The following is a 22,962-nucleotide window of genomic DNA, read 5'->3' on the forward strand; positions in this document are numbered from 1 at the left end:
CGAGCCATCAACCGGCTTGATGCAGACCGGGCCCAACCGCCGATGCACAGGGACTCGTGTAGCACCATCAATGGAGGCACCGGAATTAGGAGCTGAGGACTCTGGTGGATCAGGTTCGCACCGCCGGCGATGTCGCCTACCATGGCCAGGATCATCATGCGGAGGAGGCGGGGGTGGAACGCCGTTCACCCCTGACAGCGGAGCCACAGAAACTACAACTTTGATTTCATAACTCAATGTGCGCTTCAAATCTTCATCATGCACAGGGGGCTCGATGATGTCTAAGTCCATGACCGCCGGGATGAGCTCCGGCTTGGAACACCAAGCCTTGAGCCGAAAGGACGAATAATCTCGCCGATCGACCGTATTAGGATGGAGCTCACGAACCCCGCACCATTCATCAAGCAGGTGCTCCACCGTCTCGAGCTCCTAGGCGTGCGCCGGTATGCCTCACAGCTCGACGTCGACAAGCGAGGGCAAGACCACCACGGACGCATTCTTAAACCAAGACCAGCGTCGGAAGTAGAGTGTGAACGGCGGCAGCAGCAGTGGCCACCCTTCATTGTAAACTCGAATAGCTATAGGTTCGTCGGGGAGAACCAGTAGGCCATCATCATGGCTCAGATGGTGAAACTCCAGCGACTCAACCGGGAGTTCATTGCGATGAGCAAGATCATCCACCAGAACATCAACCGATAGAGACACCAAGTCTCCAACGATCACGACCGAGAGCGTCTTGCATAGCTCGTCCTTGGCCCTGGCCATCCTAGCCGAGCGGTCGAGGATACGTCGGTGCTGGGCAAGAATGTCAGCGGAGGAAGCCGGAAACCAACATTGACAGCAGCAGCAGGATCGCCATTATCTTCATCAGCCTGGCTAGGAGACCCGCTCTGTCCAGCAGCGCCAGAACGCCGCCTCTTCCTGACACGGCATCGACGTCGCCTGGACGTACTAAGATCTACTGCAGCACCAAACCCATCCAAGCCAGGCGAGGTCTCCGTGACCACCATCTTCTTAGCGCCTAGGTCCCTGGGCGTTGCCTTTGGCCGCCAGACAAGGCGTCCCCGAGGCGCTGCCGAGAGTAGAGCCTGTCCACGACCAACACAGCTGGACGCACGATGCCCTATCTCGTGGCACTTGAAGTAGCGAGGACCCTCATGACAGACGGCGGTGCGGTGAGAGGTTGCAAAGCAGTTGAAACACCTCCCTTTGAGGTCCTCTAGGACCAGCCGACGGGAACCGCGCGACTCCTTCAGGCGCTTCTTGCAGGCATGGCGGCTTTCGTAACGCTGCCACTCAGACGCGTCAGGTCCATCTTGGACGAACGCCTAACGAGGCCACACTAAGAGGATGACCTTCGGTGGCCGTAGAACCTACACCTCCGCCAGCTATGATAAGGGAGATGATGAGGTGCCACCAGATAGCAGGACCTTGCGATACGACGGGACGGAGGGGGAGCCACCTAATGAGGACATTCCTAGCATTCACTCATCTTCAAATGAAACTCCACTTGATAAAGCTGGTCCAATTACAAGAAGTAGAGCTAAACAATTGGAGAAGGAAATTCATTCTTAGGTGAACGCTAACCTTATGTTTAATAATCGGTTTATGTTGAATGAGCCTATGCTTTTGAGTTCTTGTTCCAATGTCCTTAGGAATGATGGAGTGTATGAACCAGCATGGGATGAAGATGGATTCAAGCCTCTGGACATTTGAACCAAGAAGCCTATGGTGTGCAAGAATAAAATGGTGGTTCATCACCTTTGCATGGAAATGCAACCAGAAGCTAGATGACTGATACATGGTACGAATTCCAAGCATCACTACGGACAGAATACAAGGAGTTAGATGGTGTTCTATATGTGGATGGAAGCGTCTTCAAGTCTACTTTCCAGCCCATCAAATGGCTCATTATTTGGACTTCCCAATAAAGAGTTATGCTTATTTTAGTAACTGCTATCAGAAGCTGAAAGACGCGCGAACCAGCCATGAAATCCACTGGTGCATGCGCATGCTGCCATTTACTCCAAGCTGAACGTCCCTATCCCTATATATATCTTGTACTAGACAATGAAAGGTCAGATCTTGATTAGCTGAATTCAGAATACACAAACTCGTGGAGTTTTGTTTATGCGTGAGTCTTGAGAGGCTTGCAACACTTGTTCTTTTGATTCCTGAGGGAGTTGTAGAACGCCGAACTGCGGTTCACCCAGTTCGTGCCTTCACGTCTATAGGGCGTGATTGCGTGGGCTGTTTCGTCGGTACGTGGAAGGGTGATTGTCTCGGTAGTTCATCGCGTGGATAGCCTCGCGGTGCACTGCCTCTTCACCAGGTCACGCAGCGACAAGTTATCAAGTTTGCGGATCCTACGAGAAGATCGGGCCACAAAACTTGCTACACGCGTTGCATAGGCGTGTGCACGTCATCTAGTACCAGAGCCTCCGTTTACTCGTTAGGATTGTTCTTGTTTTTGGTAGGATAGAGTTTATATACCTACTGTCCACTAATAGCCAAAAAAGAAAACCTACAGCCCAAATTCATACGTGCTACTGATTTTGTAGTTTGCTTTATCGAGTTTTAATCCTTTAAGATTTGTCTAGTTGCTGAATTTTTCTTTTCCACATCATTCTAGTTGTTATCATTGTTCTAATCATCAAATCGCTTGCTGCATGTACCCACCCATCCCACCCTTGTTCTGATCGTCATTGCTTGCTGCATATATATAAATAAAAAAAAACACCCGTTCCACCCTTGTTTTCTACCCGCCACAAATTCCCCACCCGAGTTTCTTGTTTTTGTGCTGCGCCGTCCATCTTAGTTGATCCTTATGTGCCCCTTTAGTTGAAAGTTGTGCTGCGTTTGTCACAAAGGTTAAAAGAAAAGATGTATATCGATCAAAAGAAGGACTGAAAACAATGAGTTCTTGTTCAAAAAAAAGGGAAAGAAAAGACATAAAAGAGAATTGTGTTCAGCACACCACAAAGGGGTTTGGGCAGCAACAAGTTTTGGTTGGTGCAATTGGTGTTCATCTATCCACTTCCTACATCTTGTTCCTTTCTTTGAGCATCTTTTCCTTTATTTTCAGCAACTTAGACTTGAGTTCTTGGATTATTATTCGGTTTTGCATTACTACACAGTGCATTCCATTTACATATTACCCCACCAAGCTCCACTTAAAAGCATCGTGAGCTGTTGCACCATAGTCTCTTCACTCTTCCACTACAGATTGTAGCCCCGGTTCTTGCCCTTTCCAGGAAGAGAAAGAACTTGTTCAGCAAGTGGTGAGGGAGTGTTTCCACATATATTCCACATATATATTGTCCTTTTTCCCCCTCTACTAATATGGCAGGACGTGGAGATGGTGCCGCTGTTTCGGTGGAGGAATTCCAGGAGCTGCGTACACAAATGAATGATTTGATGCAACAACTACAAACTCTCCAATTGAACATGCCTCATAGAGAACCACCACCAAATGAGGATGATGACAATGAGGATAACGAGGCACCACATCATGCCGCTAGTCATGGACATGGACGTGGTGGGTTTGGCCATGGTTTTGGTCATGCTCGGTGCGTTCTAGTTGGAGGTAGAGATTATGATGGTGATGATGATATGTTGTCCGACATGGATGATCATCGACATGGTGTCCATCATGGTTATCGTGACCGCCATCGTCGTCGTGATGATGATGGTTTAAGCAAAGTGAAAGTGTCTATTCCAAAATTTAATAGAAAGGAAAGTGCTGATGATTATTTTGAGTGGGAGACCAAGGTTGATCAGATCTTTGATTTCTATACTTACCCTCCTGTCAAGAAAGCAAAGCTTGCTGCAATTGAGTTCACAGGTTATGCAATCACTTGGTGGAATCAAGTGTGTGCTGATTTCTGCCGTGTTGGACATGATCGTATTACTTGGGATGACATGAAACGAGAAATGAGGCGGAGATTTGTTCCTGCCCATTATTCTCGTGAGCTACATTTGAGGCTGAAACGTCTTGTCCAAGGTCATCATAGTGTGGATGAATATTTTCAGGAAATGGAAATGTGTCTACTTCGTACCGGTATCACTGAAGATGAGGAATCAACGATGGCTCGATTTCTGGTTGGTCTTAATAAACCAATCGCAGACAAGGTGGACATGACTAATTACAACACTATGGATGAATTGCTACATTTTGCAAAAAGGGCAGAACGGCAGCTTGCTGAATCTTATAAGAACCGTGCTTCATTTTTAGCTCCTCATAGTTCTACTCCATGGCGCCATTCACAGCAGCACGGGTCAGAGGTGCACACACCTTCATCTCGTGCAACTTCTCGTTCAATTTCAACGTCTGCCAAACATTTTGATTCAAGAGGCAAAGCTGTAAATTCCAATCAGTCCAGCTCCTCTGTTACAGCAGCCCAACGGAAGACAAGCAAGATTGAGTGTTTTAAGTGTGGTGGTCATGGACATAAGCAAGCTGAATGTCCCAATCAGCGTACCATTATTGCACTTGCTGATGGTTCTTATGATTCTCAAAGTGAAGATGATGAAGAGTTTAACAATGTATTTGCAGATCTAAATCTTGATACTTGTGAGTATTCAGCTGAGGATGGTACATTTGAGCTAGGTCTGAATTGTTTAGCCATTCAGCCTATTCCAACTTTTGCTCACAATAACATGCTACAAGATATTATTTCTCCATCTTCTGACGAGATTACTAGTGCTGATTTTGATGAGTTGCTTGTTGATTTTCCTGATTTGGAGCCTTCTACAATGAATACACCATCTCCTTCTTTGGTGGTTAGGAGAGTTCTTTCCAATCAGTTTGTTGCTGCTGAACAAGGACAACGCCATAATTTGTTTCAGTCCCGATGCAAAGTGAAAGGACAAGTGTGCCGTTTCATCATAGATGGTGGGAGCTGCAATAATATTGTTAGTGCTTTGCTTGTTGAGAAGCTTGGTTTGCAGCCACGTCGCCATCCACATCCATACCATATGCAATGGTTGAATAATTCTGGGACAGTTAAGGTTTCAGCCATGATTCGTTTGTCATTTTCCATTGGTGATTATCATGGAGAGGTTGATTGTGATATTGTCCCCATGCAAGCATGCCATTTGCTGCTTGGTCGGCCCTGGCAATTTGATATGGATTCGATGCATTTTGGACGGTCTAACAAATACACTTTCATTGCCAATGACAAGAAGGTGGTTCTTGTTCCATTATCTCCAGAGGAGATACATATTTCAGATGTGGCTCGCATGAAAAGAGAGGAATCTGAAAAAAGAAAACTAAGGAAGATAGTTCTAAAGCATCCAGCCACATAAAGCCTCATTCCACTTTAAAACAGCCACACCAAACTGAGTGCTTATTTGTGAGCAGGAGTGATTTGAGAGATGTGACAAACACTACAGCCCCATTCTTTGTACTGTTGTACAAGGAGGTTTTACTTTCCACTAACGACTTACCTTGCTCGCTGCCTAGTGTTGTTCTTGATTTGTTACAGGACTTTGAGGATGTTTTTCCTGATGAGCTACCAGCTGGACTTCCCCCACTTCGTGGCATTGAGCATCAAATTGACTTGGTCCCTGGTGCTTCTCTTCCCAACCGTCCAGCATACCGCACAAACCTCGAAGAAACAAAGGAAATTCAGCAACAGGTAAAAGAGCTTTTGGACAAAGGGTATGTTCGTGAATCCTTATCACCATATGATGTTCCTATGTTGTTAGTTCCAAAGAAAGATGGTTCTTGGCGTATGTGTGTTGATTGTCGTGCTATCAATGCTATAACTGTTCGATATCGTCACCCTATTCTAAGGCTTGATGACATGTTAGATGAGCTGAGTGGTTCAACTATTTTCACCAAGATTGATTTATGTAGTGGTTATCATCAAATTCGAATGAAAATAGGTGATGAATGGAAAACAACATTTAAAACTAAATTTGGTCTCTATGAATGGCTTGTGATGCCCTTTGGTTTGATAAATGCTCCTTCAACTTTTATGCGTTTGATGAATCATGTGTTAAGAGCTTTCATTGGCAAATTTGTTGTTGTTTATTTTGATGATGTCCTGATCTATAGCAGATCATTTGATGAACACCTTGATCATATCCGTCAAATTCTTGCTGTTTTGAGAGCTGACAAATTGTATGGAAACATTGCTAAATGCACATTTTGCACAGACCGTGTTGTTTTTCTTGGATTTGTTGTTTCTGCAGATGGAATTCAAGTTGATGAAGAAAAGGTTAAAGCAATAAGGATTGGCCTACACCTACAAATGTGAGTCAAGTTCGAAGTTTTCATGGTCTTGCAGGTTTTTACAGGCATTTTGTTAAAGATTTCAGCACCATCGCTGCACCCCTCAACAATTTGACAAAGAAGGATGTTCCATTCAAGTGGGGTGATGAACAAGACCAAGCCTTCAATGAGCTGAAAACAAAGCTTTGTGAAGCACCGCTGCTACAACTTCCTGATTTTGGTAAGACATTTGAGATCGAATGTGATGCGAGTGGTATTGGCATAGGAGGTGTACTACTTCAAGAAGGTAAACATGTTGCCTACTTTTCTGAAAAGTTGAATGGTCCACATCTGAATTATTTTGTCTATGATAAAGAGCTTTATGCCTTAGTTCGAGTTTTGGAAGTTTGGCAACATTATTTGTTACCTAAAGAATTTGTCATCCATTCTGATCATGAAGCTTTGAAATATCTAAAAAGTCAAGGCAAACTGAACCGTAGACATGCTAAATGGATTGAGTTCATTGAAACATTTCCCTATGTTGTAAAACATAAGCGTGGAAAATATAACATTGTTGCCGATGCCTTATCACGGAGATGTGGTTTGGTTACACAATTAGATACAAAAGTGCTTGGTTTGGAATCCATTAAAACACTCTATGCAGCTGATTCTGATTTTAAAGAACCTTTCTCTCATTGCATTGCTGGAAAAGGCTGGGACAAGTATTATGTGCATGATGGTTTTTTATTTCGGACTAACAAACTATGCATTCCAGCCTGCTCGATTCGTTAAGTTCTTTTGCAGGAAGCACATGCTGGTGGCTTAGCTGGTCATTTTGGCATCAAAAAGACATTGGACATGCTCTCCGATCATTTCTTTTGGCCACATATGCGACGTGATGTCCAGCGACATGTTGCACGCTGCATAATCTGCTTGAAAGCTAAGTCCCGCCTTAATCCCCATGGTCTTTATACTCCATTACCAGTTCTGAATGTACCTTGGGAAGATATATCCATGGATTTTATTTTGGGGTTACCTCGGTCTCAGAGGGGGAGGGATTCTATCTTTGTTGTTGTTGACCGATTCTCTAAAATGGCACATTTTATTCCATGTCATAAGAACGACGATGCTTCACATGTTGCTGATTTGTTTTTCAGGAAGATCGTTCGTTTACATGGAGTACCAAGGACTATTGTTTTAGATCGGGATACAAAATTTCTAAGCTATTTTTGGAAGACGTTATGGGCTAAATTTGGTACAAAGTTGTTATTTTCTACCACTTGTCATCCGCAAACCGATGGGCAAACTGAAGTTGTCAACTGTACCTTGTCCACCATGTTGCGTGCTGTGTTGAAAAAGCATTTGAAGCAGTGGGAAGACTGCCTTCCACATGTTGAATTTGCTTATAACAGGACAGTCCATTCCACAACAAACTTTTGTCCATTTGAAATTGTTTATGGGTTTAAACCGCATACTCCCATGGATCTTTTGCCTTTACCATTACAGGAACAAGTTAACTTGGATGCAGCAAAGAGATCAGATTTTCTCAAGAAGCTACATGATGAGACAAGAAGGAATATCGAGAAGAAATCAGCACAATATGCAAAGCAAGCGAACAAAGGTAAGAAGAAGGTTACATTCCAGCCCGGAGACCTCGTGTGGTTGCATCTACGCAAGGATCGATTTCCCCAACAGCGCAAGAGTAAGTTATCTCCTAGGGGTGATGGTCCGTTCAAGGTTTTACACAAGATAAATGATAATGCTTACAAAATTGAGCTGCCACCTGAATATTCCAATGTGAGTACAACATTCAATGTCAAAGACTTGCTTCCATTTGTTGGTGAGCCTGAGTCGAGGACGACTCCTTCTCAAGAGGGGGAGGCTAATGAGGACATTCCTAGCATTCACTCATCTTCAAATGAAACTCCACTTGATAAAGCTGGTCCAATTACAAGAAGTAGAGCTAAACAATTGGAGAAGGAAATTCATTCTCAGGTGAACGCTAACCTTATGTTTAATAATCAGTTTATGTTGAATGAGCCTATGCTTTTGAGTTCTTGTTCCAATGTCCTTAGGAATGATAGAGTGTATGAACCAGCATGGGATGAAGATGGATTCAAGCCTCTGGACATTTGAACCAAGAAGCCTATGGTGTGCAAGAATAAAATGGTGGTTCATCACCTTTGCATGGAAATGCAACCAGAAGCTAGATGACTGATACATGGTACGAATTCCAAGCATCACCGCGGACAGAATACAAGGAGTTAGACGGTGTTCTATATGTGGATGGAAGCGTCTTCAAGTCTACTTTCCAGCCCATCAAACGGCTCATTATTTGGACTTCCCAATAAAGAGTTATGCTCATTTTAGTAACTGCTATCAGAAGCTGAAAGACGCGCGAACCAGCCACGAAATCCACTGGTGCATGCGCATGCTGCCATTTACTCCAAGCTGAACGTCCCTATCCCTATATATATCTTGTACTAGACAATGAAAGGTCAGATCTTGATTAGCTGAATTCAGAATACACAAACTCGTGGAGTTTTGTTTATGCGTGAGTCTTGAGAGGCTTGCAACACTTGTTCTTTCGATTCCTAAGGGAGTTGTAGAACGCCGAACTGCGGTTCACCCAGTTCGTGCCTTCACGTCTATAGGGCGTGATTGCGTGGGCTGTTTCGTCGGTACGTGGAAGGGTGATTGTCTCGGTAGTTCGTCGCGTGGACAGCCTCGCGGTGCACTGCCTCTTCACCAGGTCACGCAGCGACAAGTTATCAAGTTCGCGGATCCTACGAGAAGATCGGGTCACAAAACTTGCTACACGCGTTGCATAGGCGTGTGCACGTCACCACCCGCAGAAGAAGACGGGCTAGCGTCGCGCCACCGCTCGCCTTTGGAACGGCCAACCTGGGACAGCGGAGAAGGGGAGGAGCCCGGCACCTAGGAGGAGAGGGGAGCCTGCGGATGCACGGCTGAGAGGGTGGCCGTCGGGCCAAGGGCAGGCACCGACGTGGGGCTGGTGGAGGAGGAGGTGCCGGGAGGGGGAGGGGTGGGAGCGTGAGTGGCCATTTCCCAAGTAATTTATATTAGATGTGTTATTTGTTGATTTTTTGATACATTGAATATTTCTAATAGAAAAAAACTCATAGTGATTAAAACAAATTATTTGAGACCATGTTCTCAAATAATGAAAATATGCTTATTATTTATACAACTTATATTTTTAAATTTTTTCCCATTCTACCAAGGTGCTATAACTAAACATTGCAACATAACAACATAACCCTCTCTGACCATGATACACATTCAGCTTTTTCTTTTTTTAACATACTACAGTTCATTTTGGGAATTAGTTGATATAAATAACTAAAGAGGAAAAAAATAGGACCTTCATGGATTTTTAAATAGTTTATAGGGTTCCCAATGCAAAATTGTTTATTATTTTATTATTATTTTCTGATTTATGAAAATGATGAAATCAGTTTCTATGTAATTAGATTTGTTAATATGTTAGTCTAAGCGTCACTGTAGGCGTAGATGAAAATTTGTAACCCGGTGCAACACACAGGAACCGATAAACAGATAATGGTTAGTGTGTGAGTGTATATGTGATTATCACCCAATCAATGGATCGATTAATTAATGGATCTGGCTGATGGTTCTTTTGCTTAGCTACCTGTGATGTAATACTACTGCAATGTAGAGTGTGGATCTGCTTCATTCCTCACTGTTTGGCTTGCCTGATCACGAATCACTGCTATGATCTACAACGGTCTATGTATTCATGCTGATTTAGTGCTGCTTTTTGTTTGGGTCATACCATACTTTTCTTAGTATTGGAATTTGGAAAATTCATGGGCCCGCTGTAGTAGGACTTATAATGTTGCCTACTTACTCCCTCTGTCCCTATATGTAAGTCGTTTTTGCTCTTAACCATATGCAGCAATAGTTATCTGAACCTGGCCATACTCTGAGTACAGGTGCATTGTTGATTGAGTGAATCTAGACAATTACTTTTGCTCCCGGAACGACAGAGAAAGGGGGGCAGAGGGAGTATGTTGATTGCCACTATTTCAATTTCATGTAATGGTATTGTCCAAAATATTTTCTTACATGTGAAGTCACTTGCTCACTTGCGAAGATAGCGATTTCGGCAAGCGCTGGACAAGCTCATCAAGCCTCACGTCCCCCGACACGGACAACCTCCGCGACATGGTGGTTCGTATCTGGGTAGCCGTTGCTGCGGCCTTCGGCAGCGCAAGCGTGTAGTTCTAAAAAAATATGCCTCGTACAACGCACAGGCATATATCTAGTGAGAATAAAAAATAGGTTTGTTTTTTTTATCCATACCATTATAATTCTCCAAGTTTGCCATTACAATTCGCCTATTCGAAGATCTGTGATTTGAGTTTTGTGCTTTAAGGATGGAGATAGATAGAATTATAATAGCAGATCTTTGAATGGATGAATTGTAATGACGTATCTTAAAACTTAAAAAAATATGATAGTATAGGTAAAAATCCCTTTTATATAGATAAGTTAAACAATTTGATCGAGAGCCACAAAATACTAACACGTCATAGAGCACAGAACCCAACCCATATGGCAGATCTCCCAATAGGCCAACCGGGAAAAGGCCCGCTCACATCCCTGTGTGTCCGCGCGGGCTATCCGAGCCATTCATCTCCTCTCTAGCACCAATCTTGATGTATTTTTTTTCTCTTTCTCTTTTTTTCCCCCTCTCTCTCTTAGCCAACACGAAGCCACCGCCGCCGCCGCCCAGCCATCTCTTCGTGATCCCCGGCCGACGCCGCCGCTCCCCACCCCGGCACCTGCATCTCCGGCCGGCACCGCCCCCACCCCATCACCTGCCGGTCCGGCCGGCGGCCGCCCCCACCCCGACACCTGCAGCCCCGGCCGGCTTCGCCCTGCACCCCGTCAATCCGCCGGCTAGCTAGGGCTTCCTGATCATCATTGGCCTCCGCAGCTTCCCGCCACCATGGGGGTCGACAGTGACGACGAGGATCTCGTAGTCTATGGGACGCCCATCGAGCGAGAGGAGGACACCTCCGCCCGCAAGCGCCGCGCCGTCGCCGAGGCTGGTCAACTCCGCGCCCTCCCTGCCTGGAAGCAGGAGGTCTTTCTCTCACCTCCCTCTTTCCTCTCCTCCCTCACCCAGTCTCCCTATTGTTGCGGTAGGAAATGGATATGTGTCCTGCTGCGGTGTTGGTAGTGATGGATTCGAGCTACTGGGACTTGCAATTTCGTGATTAGCAATGCAACAGATATTGCGTTTTTTTTAATGTTTGCGGTTTGCCGAGCAATTGCGATGCGATTTAGTTGTGATCAAGAGGGATACTGCACATACTCTTCCATTTGGGGTTTGCTCACATGCCTGCTGCTGTCGTCAGCTACTTGATGCCATGCTTCTGTTTAGCTTTGGTGGCTCATATTATAAACAGAGCTGTGTTAATTTTCTGCTCGTACCATTGGGGTTGGGGTGAAAGCTAGCTCGAGACTTTTAGGGCAATCAGTTGCTCTTTATGGCCTGTTTTGTTAGTTGGGCAGTGTGTCAACTAGGAAAATGCAGAAGCAGAATAATGGTTTAAATTGTGAATTATATCTGTCTACTCCCTTTGTTCCAAATTATAAGTTGTTTTGGCTTTTCTAACGACTTATAATTTGGAATGGGTGGAGTACTTCTCAAAGGAGATGCTTAATTCCATCATCCTGCAGAATACTGTTAATCCTGTTGTTTATCCTTGTGTGCGCTTGTTAGTCAAACCATAGTTCAGTAACTAAGACCTTGATTGTGGGTTCTGCTGATCTCATAATGGAATGGGTTGTGGAAATTCATGTAGTTCAGATGTGATTTTTGCTCAACTATTCCTCTATTAGTTGCTAGGTTCCTTGTAACGTGGATGCTGTTTATCTGTTTGGACTTTGGATAGTGCAATGTAGACTCACAAAAATATAAATTTGTGATTTTGTAGCCATTGTGATCTTGTATTTGTATTAACAAATCTGCAGAGTAACATCAGTGGTTGATGCTGCATGTTTGCAGAGAATATGAGAATTCATTACATCATACCATTTATTTTTTACTACTAAGTTATAGTATGGATTGAATTGTTATCTTTCGTGAGTTACTTGTCTTCGTACTTGTTGAGCTTGTGCATTGTAGATTTCAACTGAAGTCATGTGGCATTTGATTTACTTCAAGTTTTATTGTTGTTTTCATGTGGCGTATAGGTGAGGGATGAAGAAGGAAGAAGAAGATTTCATGGCGCATTTACTGGTGGATTCTCTGCTGGCTTTTACAATACTGTTGGCTCAAAAGAGGGTATGTTCCATTGAATTTTTAATAATTATTATACTACCTCCATCTAGAAAAGGATTTAATTCTAGCTTTATCCCTTGCCAAACTTTCTAAAGTTTGACCAAATTTATAGAAAAAAGTATCAATATTTATAACATGAAATAGGTATACTATGAAAATATATCTCACGACGAATCTAATGACACTTATTTGGTATCATAACTTTGATTTTTTTTTTGTATAAACTTGGTTAAACTTAAAATGTTTTGACTTGGTACTATACTATAATTGCATTCTTTTCTGTACAGAGGGAATAGTATGCATGAGAGTAGCATTGAGGAAACACATTTTATAATATAGGCACTATGATTTTCCTCAGGGTGGACACCACAGACATTTACATCATCACGAAAGAATAGAGCTGAGCTGACAAAGCAAAGCTTATACAATTTTCTTGATGAGGAGGATATAAAGGTACATAATGTTCTTTAACCTTGCAAATAAAATTTTGAAAAGCTACCCAATTGCTCAGATAGTATGAAAATTTGTTCTTTCTGCAATAATTTTTCATACTTTCCCTTTTAACTTGGTTAAAGAATGGCTTTTAGGCAGACATGTTGCCAGAGTCACCTGACTGGTTTGCAGGTCCAGGCTTGTAAATATGTATCATTATCGTAGGGCATGTTGATCTGATCAGATTCAGCTTTTCTTTTTGACATCAGATTCAACTTTTAAGGCTGGTCTAATTTCTGCTGTTTGGAGGCGCAAATAGTCTGATTGAAGTTATTTCATAGCATGTATTCATTCTTGAAAAAATCGAGTTCATTTGACAGTGTGGGTACTATTTATAGGATATGGGTGGTAATGCTTTGGAGACATCTCAGCAGTACGATACCTTTGGTTTTACAGCTGCAGAGTATGCTCGAAAACAGGCATCCAAGGAACAAAAGGAGAGGTTAGCGTCTTATCATCCTGTTCTACCAGTTTAATAAATGAATGCACTTATTGAACTTAGCTTATCTGTTGCCCATCAAAGCACTCTTCAGTCATCTCTCTGCACATTTTTCTGCTATTTATTGTGGTTCCATTCAACCAAGCTGTTTTGGTCAAACCTTAAGCCCCAGCAGTTGGTGGGAGTCTCATGCGGCCATATCGCTGAGTTGGGTGGAGTGAAAATGAACAAAAATGATCCATGGAGAGGAAGAGACAAACAAATGGTTCCTATGGGCCTCTTTATGGATTTTTCTCAAATTTAGTTGCCTATTTGAGCCCTTTAGTTTCCTACTTTTTCATTATTTATCTATTTGTATTCTTATTATTACATCTATGCCGTTGTATTTGAATGCCACCAACTTGTGTATGAGTGCATCCAAATTGAACTACCTTTTGCTGATATATGTCTTTTCATTTTTACATCTCCTTGCAGACCATCTGCTATACCTGGTCCCATACCTGATGAATTGGTGGTCCCCACCACAAATTCAATTGGTATTATTTGTTCTCATGTTTTCTCAATAATATTTGAGTTGATGTATGTACTTTCATTGAATTTTATATCATTACCATGCTTGAACAGGTGTGACATTGTTAATGAAAATGGGTTGGCGCCAAGGACGCTCTATCAGGGACTCACATGCTGATTCCTTATATGGTATGCTTTGTTTTCAATGTTTTTGTTTGTTTGGTAAGTTCAGCCATTGTCTGTCGAAGTGTGGCCCTTCATTTGGTCAGAACTCTTGAAGGCTACAGCCAATGCCTTGTAATAGCAGCTTCTGGCCTCGCTAATTATCATTAGTTTGAAAACATTATTCTGCTCAAAAGTTTCGTTGCGATTCTCAAATATGACATTTCTTCCTGATCATTTGGAGTTGTATGTCTCCTAAACTGAAAAAATGAAAAAAAAAAATCTGCATGCAGAATCACGCAGGAACGCTAGAAAAGCTTTTCTTGCTCTCTCTGGTGCCAAGGATGATGAGGATCAAGATCAAAGTGCCGAAAACCCTAGCTTAGATAAAGCTGTTGTGGGGTCGGTCGAGGAAATACCTGTATCTGGAAATACCCCTGTAAGCAGAATGAGTGTTTTTTGCTTCATTGCATGGGCATATTTCCTTGTTATTCACCTCGTTACAGGGCTGTATTTTCTTGTTTGGCTCTTTATAACATCTGTTCTTCTAATGTCTTATTATTTTTTTTCACTTTTTTATGATTCTTTTAGATATAAAAATATCATGTGGGGCATTTGTTTTCCCAACTTAAACTAGCTAATCACGATATTCGTCCTTTTGCTCTTGTACTCTTATCGGTTTCATAAGCTGTCTTGGACTGTGTTGCAGTGAAATCTTTTTTAAATTTGACCTCTGAATGTATGCTAGACATTTTATTGGCCTCTTGAATGTTGTCATATTGTTATTTAAATATATAAGTAATATTCTTTCAGGTCTTAATTTTTTTTGGGAGTAACAAGCTTATCACAAATTTTCCTCCATTATACATCATACTTGTTGTATTTTATGCTATCTAGACAGCAAAGCTTCAAACTTGGCCTCCAATGGATGCTAGGTTTTTATGATTGATCACTTAAAGCTATGTCCTCAATTTATAATTACTTTCATAATATTGTTTCACAGAATGTGCTTTTCTCTTTTGCTCTACAATTCATTTTCAAAAAGAAGATCAGTGGTCAAAGTCTCATTACCTTCAGTTATAAGGGAATGTACCCATAGTATGATAGTATCCAAGATGTCTAAAATGTGTGCATACATATACTTATTTATTTATTTTGTGTTCATGGTCGCATCATGTGTTAGAAATACACATGAAGAAAACATCTGCTGAAAGTATTACAATCCACGAATATTTAGGTCTACGTGCTTCATCCAAAGCAGGATTTTCATGGATTAGGTTATGATCCATTCAAGCATGCTCCTGAGTTTAGAGGTATCATGTTCAGATAATATACTCTTATTAGCATTATTCTGTGTCTGTCACACCTGATTCCTTTTATAGACAGGAAAACATTGCAGAAGTCAAGAGAGAGGGACCACAAACGAAATGATGTTTCAATGAGGGGAAATCTTCTGATTTCTAATTGTAAGATATAATGATTGTCTCCCTGTTATTCTATTATATTGATGTTGAGAGTTGATTAATGATTAGTGTAGCCTCAGCTTTGAATTAACTTAGCTAGTTGTTCAATCATCAGCAGGACATTATGCTCCTGGTTTTGGGATTGGAGCTCTTGAAGAGCTTGATGTTGAAGATGAAGATATTTATGCATCAGGTAATTGAGTTATCTTCTTATCAACCTTGGTACTGGTGATGTTTATACCAGGGATTCATAATCAATCATATGATGTTTTTCTGTTTAAACCACTCCTTTATGGAATTCAGTTCTGGCCATGTGATCAATCATATGATACTCAACTAGGGTTCGTTCACACATTTTTTCCCAGGATCTTGATATTTCATATTTGTTTTCTGATTGAAGTCTTTATAAATGCATATTCATGGTTAATATACATTGGAGACTTGTTTTCATTGTGTAGTCATGCTATATTTTCAGGTTGATATATTAACCCTTTATACTTATAAGTTGGCCCTTTGTACTAACATTTTTTGTATTTAGGTTTTGCTTATGAACAAACTGAAGTTGATATTGAGCCTTCAAAAGCAGCCAGTGACAGTAATTACAAACTTGATGACAGAAAAAGAGGTTTCTACCTGAGCTTTAAGATTGCCTCAAATTCTGAGTACAAACTTGAACGGTAATGCTTCCTCTGATTCATACTTTTCATCTTGATGGAGCAGTGTGAACTAGCTTCAGAAGTCTGGGTTTTGTTTTTAAATTCTACCTTCTTTGTGTTACCCTTTCAAAGCTTTTAGCTTACCTAATCATTTAACTGTATTGATGCCAAATTTCATTCTTGTCAGTTTAACTAATGGAATATATATGTGAAATTATACTCCCTCCATTTATTTTTATAAGGCATGTTTGCATTTCAAGATTCAAACATTGTAATCGTTGACCTCCAACTACTCTAGCAATATAGTTGCATTCTTATTTGAATTTTTTTCTCGAACACGCGGGAGAGCTGTGTATTGTTGTATTAAAGAAGAAGAAAAAGGGTAAGAGAAGCCTTACAAACACACAACAAAAAATTCGAGTTTACATGCACGTCTTTGATCATGTTTGAAATTATTTTCCAGTGATTATGATTTTGTTTGCTATGAACAATAGAAGCAAAATTAGTATCAGATTATTTTGGCAACCACACAAAACGCCAAACCATACGCCATAATTTCTATGAAAATTAATTTATCATTGCTGTCGTTGTTGCCATCACCATCATCATGGGGTGTAAATTTGGAAATACAAAAAAACATTATGGTCGTCACCATGTTTCCGGGTTGATGGGTTTGAGGAACAGAGACATGGGACGCGGAACGTCACCTTTTGGAAACATGGTACAAGGTGTAGGGACGGGGGGTTAAACATCTTTGGGATGCTGATTCAGAGAGATGGAAAGTGAACCAAATATTTTTGTAACATAGGCAGCAATACATCTATTAGAAAATATAGCATGTTTATGCTAAAAAAAGAAGAGAAAAATGTGGACGACACCTGCACCTGCCTATTGTGAATGTCCCCTGATTCAGTAGAAGTGGTGCTTGGTGGCAAATAGCCAAATATGTAGCACTGAAACTGAGCTTGCCAATAAATCCGATTAGTTAGAAGGGGTGATTTTGAAAGGGCAGTGATATAGTTGAACAGTTCCATGGGCACTAATGTGCAAGTCTCTCCTATGCATGCCATACCCTCCACCCAGAGTCATAACTGGCACACATACGAAGAATCAAACTTTATAAGTTTTGACCAACAATTAGAGTAGCTATATAAAGGTCTATTGATACAAAAATTGTTCCACTTTGAATCTCAATATATATGATACTATCGTCACCATTTACTATTTTGCATCAGTATAATACAGCAGAAATTTGTGATCAAATATAACTCAGAAGACTGTTGTAGGTCAATTCACGTAAATTTGGGTGGAATATTTAAATCGTTACTGCCAAAGATTGATTTATTCAATTTTGTATTGGCTGTATATTTAAATACTTTAGTACTCTGGAAATTGAATGGCATTGTTGCTTTTATCAGATTCCTTCCTCCTGAGATCCCGGATGATTTTGATGCTCAACACAAATTTCCAACTCCAGTTCAATCTGCAGAGAAGTTTTCTGACTCAGCTCCTCTTGAGGTTCCTCCTCCAGAAGACACTAGCTTGACACTATTGATTGACGGCTGTGCAGCTATGGTTGCACGTTGTGGGAAACATATTGAAGATTTCTACAAGGAGAAAAGTAAGACAAACCCGCAGTTCCTTTTCCTTAGTGGAGGAGATGGCTGTGACTATTATATGAGAAAGTTATGGGAGCATCAGCAAAAACATATTGGTCAGCAAAGGCATGATTCTGCAAAATCAAAGACTTCTTTTGACAAGTTGACGGCAGAGAATCGTGGGAAAATTCTTGGTGAAAGGCCCCTTGATAGAACTACTAAACTACATAGCCCATCTCTTTCTGCGAAGGAAGCTGTTCAACTGCAATCTAATCTTATTGACACATTTGTCAAGCCAATATCCGTTGTAAGTTATTTCTATTGCATTGGGTTGTTGTTAATATCACATTGGTTATGTCAATGGCTCATTCTCGGTCTGGAAATGGTTTTTTCTTGCTTGCAAATAGGATGGCCTACCAGAGTCTGAGAAGCCTTTTAGCAATGATCCTGCCAAACAAGTTAGGTTTGAGCAATTTCTTAGAGATAAATATAAGGGAGGTCTTCGTGCTGCAAATGTTACACCTACAAGTACTATGTCAGAAGCTGATCGTGCTCGAGAAAGGCTTGATTTTGAGACTGCTGCAGAGGCAATTGAAAAGGGCAAGGGAAAAAAGGTTATTGATCCTTCATCATTGTTCTCTTTGCCTGGAATGAATGAGCAATGTTTTGTAGCGGCAACTCAACCAGAGGTAGATGAGGTGACTTTGGTCCTTATTATTATTATGTTAAGTCTACTTCCAAATGTTGACTCCTGGAAAATTTATAAAGAGCTCTGTAGTGATACAAGATGAGAAGCCCATCTATCCACAAAGGGAACAGTTTGAATGGCGGCCTTCACCAATACTGTGCAAACGTTTTGATATTGTTGACCCTTTCATGGGGAAGGTAAATTGAAATATGAGTTTTTTATAGTTGCCATTACTTCGATACTTCTGATAGTTGTGTGCATATGGGTTACATATACTTGCATTACTTAGGTAGATGCATTTTTCTTGATTTATATTTGTGAGAACAGAAGCGTCGCTTGATGTTACGCTTCTTCCCACCTGGTCATGCCTGAGAATAGCCATTTCCTTAGCTAAAAACAATGATAATGATAATGTTAATGTTAAGCCTCTAATTAGAAGAGGACATGGATCTATCTTTTTAGTAGACATTTATATACTACAAATACAATGTGTATTTGTATGCTGTTTCTACTGTATTCTTTCACTTATGGACTGCTTCAAACTTTAATACATTAATTTTTGCTTTAATTTAAAGCGTATAGCTTCAAGTGGAATTGCATTTTAAATTAGCACTCACATGTGAATCTGATCATCCTTCACACATTTGCAGCCAATGCCTGTTCGAAGACCAAGGAGCAAGATGGAGAACCTTATCTTTATGACAGAATTCAATAAAGGAACAAAGGATGAAGTGGAGAGCTCGAGTAGGAGTTCGCAGCATGCTTCTATGGAAGCGGTAGCAGATGTTGAATCACATGGAGCTACTAATGACCCTAACTTTGAACCCAGCAGCTTGCAGAGACCTGTTGATCTTTACAAGGTAAGCATATGTCCCGTATTTGGTTGTTCTTATCGAAACATGTCTTAGAAGTCAACTGAGATCAAACTAATTGACAAGTTCGGATGCACATTGGGAAATATGTGATGTGTCTCTAAGCTTAAGGATAAGGATCATTGACCCTGAAAAAAAATCTTATGTTTGGAGGAGCTTAGGCTTCTTTGAATAGGGGCTTAATGTCTTCATCTGCTTATCGTTTATTAGAAAATGATTATAATATGTTTTAGTATTGACAAGTTCAGTTATTGTGGATGCAGGCTATCTTTTCTGATGACTCAGATGATGATGTGGATGAAATTCTTAGTAATCAACCTGTGGATCCTGTGAAGACAAGTGAAGGTGCCAACATGGCTCTCAATCGTCTTGTTGCTGAGGATTTCCTAGAATCATTGGGTAAAGAACTGGGATTAGAGGTCCCACCAGAAAGGCCTCATGTTTCATCTAAACCTGAAAAACTTTCAGCTGCTGGTGCCAGTCGCCCATCCCAGGATGAAAGGATGACAACTGCTCTCACCAAAGTAAACGAGAATCAGTGCTCTATTGGCATGGTGCAAATTGGCAATATCAATGAAGATACTCCATTAGCCAGTGCTGAAACCCTTGGTATGAAATATGAGAAGCAGGAGAATAGAACCGAGAAAAACAGGTCTCGCCCTATGCATCTGCAAAGCCAGAACCATAGTCCAAGGTCTGATTCATCTAGTGAACGGCATAGGAGTTGGAAAAGGAGATCACATCGTCACATCCGGAATGGAACTCCAGAATCTGAGTCCTCTGGTGAACGCCATAGGAGCAGAAGAAGAAAGAAGTCTCATTCAAGACACAGAAAAGGCAGGAGTAGGAGCCCGGATAGTGATACTCCCAGTGATACCCAACATGAGAGAAAACGCAAGGAGAAAAGGCATCGCCGAACTTACACATCTGATACTGATTCTAGTGATCATGAACACACGGAAAGATATAAATCTAGTAGTAGGCGATCTTCTGACAAAGACAGAAGTAGAAAGCGTAATATACACCACAAGCACAGAAGAAAAGATCATGTAGATTATTCATGAATGGGAACTGCTGGAATATGTACAAATGATGGAAGATGCAGTGAAGAGCCATTGGTTTTGCAAACCATGGAAGTTTTTTATGAGAACATTGGGAGATATGGAAAAATTGCTCACAGGAAGTGTTCTGCGTATCTTGGCTTCAATGCCTTCATCACTTTTGCCCCAAGTTTTCTTTGTTGGATTGGTGGAATACCGTTGCTATACCAGAAAGCGGTCTATGCTACCTGAATTGCGTGTTTCTAGCTCCCTTGGTTTCAAATGTGCATGTTCAATGGACTTTTGTCTGCAACATTTGGGCTGAGCCAACTCAACTGTTCTGAAACTTGCATATATAGGGAATGCTCACAATGGGCGGTAGTTTGGAACTGCAGTTTCATGGCAAGGAACTGCAATCATCTGGTTGCTTGTAAAGTTGTAAGTCTTTTAGGAAAAAGATGTAGTTGCAGTAGCCCTGTTTGCAAAATTTTGATCCTGGTAGCAAATGGTTTGATTACAAATCTATGGTGTGCCCAAAACCGCAAGTTGTATGATAGCTATTTTCTAGTTTACTTAATTCATATGATAGTGTAGTTCTGTTTTACAGAAGGCAATTAGGTTTTTGAGAATTGTGAAAGCATAGTGCAGTTGAGCGATTTGGGCCTGGCTGTTCCCAACAGGCTTTCCCTTATTGGCAGCAAGATGTCATCAAGAGATATGGTAGTGTAGATTTGATGGTAATGCTTGGTAAGATGATCAGTTCCCTTCCCATTTTGCTGTGCTGTTCCTCGGCCTTGTTTAGTGTAGTTTGTCCCTTTATCCCAAAAGTAAAAGTATTTCTGTTATTCTCTCGAGTGAAACAATCCTAACTTCCCAAGTCTGACAAAGTTTATAGGGAAGAATGAAATTTATGATATTTAAATGAGCATCGTCAGACCCATTATGAAACGTATTTTCATGGTTTAGTTATTTGATGTGGTAGATGAGAAAGTACTCTTCTCTATAAACATAACTTAATGATAGCTTGACATAGGACAATCAGAAGTGCTCATATGTCGAGACACGATATGAATCAGCAATGTCGGGCATTTTGGGTCAGGATAAAAGAAGTGATGTAATGGTCTTTTGTCCTTGATTAGCAGTTGCGTCTCCATGTTAGATGTTACAACGCACCGCCTCAGAAGTATCGAATTGAGCACCAAAAACTGTCCACAGCAAGTCGAAGCAATGATATGCGCGGATGCCTTCCTTGTATGTATACCAATCGCGAACCTGTCGTTCCATCAAGCTTTATTGTTTATTATTAGGGAAAATGGTGTTCTTGCCCCTTACATAGATGTGTAATTGTGATTTTGTCCTCGTTTTTCTAACTTTGTGATTTTGCCCTTAACTGTTCACAAGTCAACGCGATTTTGCCCCTAGTCAACGCGAATTTGCCCTTGTTTTTACCGTTGACCAGGAGCAAAATCGCATTGACTTGTGAACAGTTAAGGGCAAAATCACAAAGTTAGAAAAACCAGGGCAAAATCACAATTTCACAACAAAGTAGGGGCAAGAACACAAGAACCCATTATTATTATGTCTGTCTTCGCACTTTCCAGCTCAGCGATCACTATCAGATGACTACCCTGGTAATTTGATTTTCCTAGATTTACTAGATGTTCGGATGGGACCCGAATTTACAACTGTAAGGGCTGCCGTCTGCCGAGTGGTAATAAAACTAGAGAAGTTGATGAAGAGACGTTGACAACTACTGTAGAGCGTCTGTTGTCATCTTATAATACACACAGAATGAGAATGGTGTGGGCTGGCCTGCTGACCCCTGGCTCCTCTGTCCTGTTCAAGTACCGTGGTGGGTCCGTGGCGTAAGAATTCGGAATGGTACCCTGCGCACTGTACATCCATGAAACGCTACGAAGATTCTTGCCTAGCCTGTCGACGACGACAGCAACTTCCTCTGGACTCTTGGGAGAGGTCCAGTGTCGGGCATCACTCGAATTCAGCCTACAGTACAGCCCTAGTAAGTGACGTCAGGTGTACTATGATCCGTACAGGCTCTGTTCGCTTGTGTTATAATCCGTACTTTTCAACTTGTTTTTTCAGCCGAAACAATGTTTTTCTCTCGTAACAAATCAGTCGGAACAGTGTTTCGACTTGTTTTTTCAGCGAAGCGAACGGCGCCATGGGAGTGTTTCGTTTTCCTGGTGCGGTGCCTGCCGGCCTGGTCCTGGCACTCTGGGGGACTGGGGAGGGTGGACGGACTAGGAGTCTAATGTTTCAGTAGTGCTCTCTGCTCTGGACAGCCCGGTCCAGGGTTGTTCCTTGGTTCAGTGGCAACCTTGGAGCATTGGACTGGTAGGGCGAGGTGTCCATGTCCTTGCCGGCGACGGCGACGTTGCTGTCGTTGCCTGGTGCGGTGTCGCCGCTGCCACGGCGGAGAGGCAATGACATGGGGATGGGGTCTGTCCATTTCGGAAACCAGGCACGC

At 41.7% G+C, this 22,962-nt stretch overlaps 2 protein-coding genes across 2 annotated transcripts; both read left to right on the top strand.

Moving 5' to 3' along the window:
* Window positions 1–3,342: 3,342 nt before the first annotated feature.
* On the top strand, window positions 3,343–11,172 carry LOC136523982 (uncharacterized). Its single transcript, XM_066517477.1, has 6 exons — window positions 3,343–5,187; window positions 5,487–5,662; window positions 6,065–6,259; window positions 6,304–6,622; window positions 7,724–7,838; window positions 10,967–11,172. The coding sequence occupies exons 1-6, from the start codon at window positions 3,343–3,345 to the stop codon at window positions 11,170–11,172; spliced, it is 2,856 nt and encodes a 951-aa protein (XP_066373574.1).
* LOC136520513 (G patch domain-containing protein TGH homolog) lies at window positions 10,988–21,071 on the top strand. Its single transcript, XM_066514054.1, has 16 exons — window positions 10,988–11,351; window positions 12,467–12,557; window positions 12,913–13,007; window positions 13,385–13,488; window positions 13,960–14,021; window positions 14,110–14,184; window positions 14,451–14,596; window positions 15,395–15,470; window positions 15,540–15,623; window positions 15,736–15,813; window positions 16,159–16,297; window positions 17,695–18,181; window positions 18,282–18,563; window positions 18,643–18,759; window positions 19,213–19,422; window positions 19,698–21,071. The coding sequence occupies exons 1-16, from the start codon at window positions 11,214–11,216 to the stop codon at window positions 20,496–20,498; spliced, it is 2,985 nt and encodes a 994-aa protein (XP_066370151.1). The 5' UTR covers window positions 10,988–11,213; the 3' UTR covers window positions 20,499–21,071.
* The last annotated feature ends 1,891 nt before the right edge of the window (window positions 21,072–22,962 follow it).

Source organism: Miscanthus floridulus, chromosome 18, assembly GCF_019320115.1.
Source record: "Miscanthus floridulus cultivar M001 chromosome 18, ASM1932011v1, whole genome shotgun sequence".
Lineage (NCBI taxonomy): Eukaryota > Viridiplantae > Streptophyta > Magnoliopsida > Poales > Poaceae > Miscanthus > Miscanthus floridulus.

Coding starts and splice junctions, on each gene's coding strand:
- LOC136523982 (XM_066517477.1), top strand. CDS start 3,343: ATGGCAGGACGTGGAGATGGTGCCGCTGTTTCGGTGGAGGAATTCCAG. Junction 6,260..6,303: donor ATTGGCCTACACCTACAAAT/GTGAGTCAAGTT, acceptor AGGTTTTTACAG/GCATTTTGTTAAAGATTTCA. Junction 6,623..7,723: donor CCTTAGTTCGAGTTTTGGAA/GTTTGGCAACAT, acceptor TTACCATTACAG/GAACAAGTTAACTTGGATGC.
- LOC136520513 (XM_066514054.1), top strand. CDS start 11,214: ATGGGGGTCGACAGTGACGACGAGGATCTCGTAGTCTATGGGACGCCC. Junction 14,022..14,109: donor CCCCACCACAAATTCAATTG/GTATTATTTGTT, acceptor ATGCTTGAACAG/GTGTGACATTGTTAATGAAA. Junction 18,760..19,212: donor TTGACCCTTTCATGGGGAAG/GTAAATTGAAAT, acceptor ACACATTTGCAG/CCAATGCCTGTTCGAAGACC.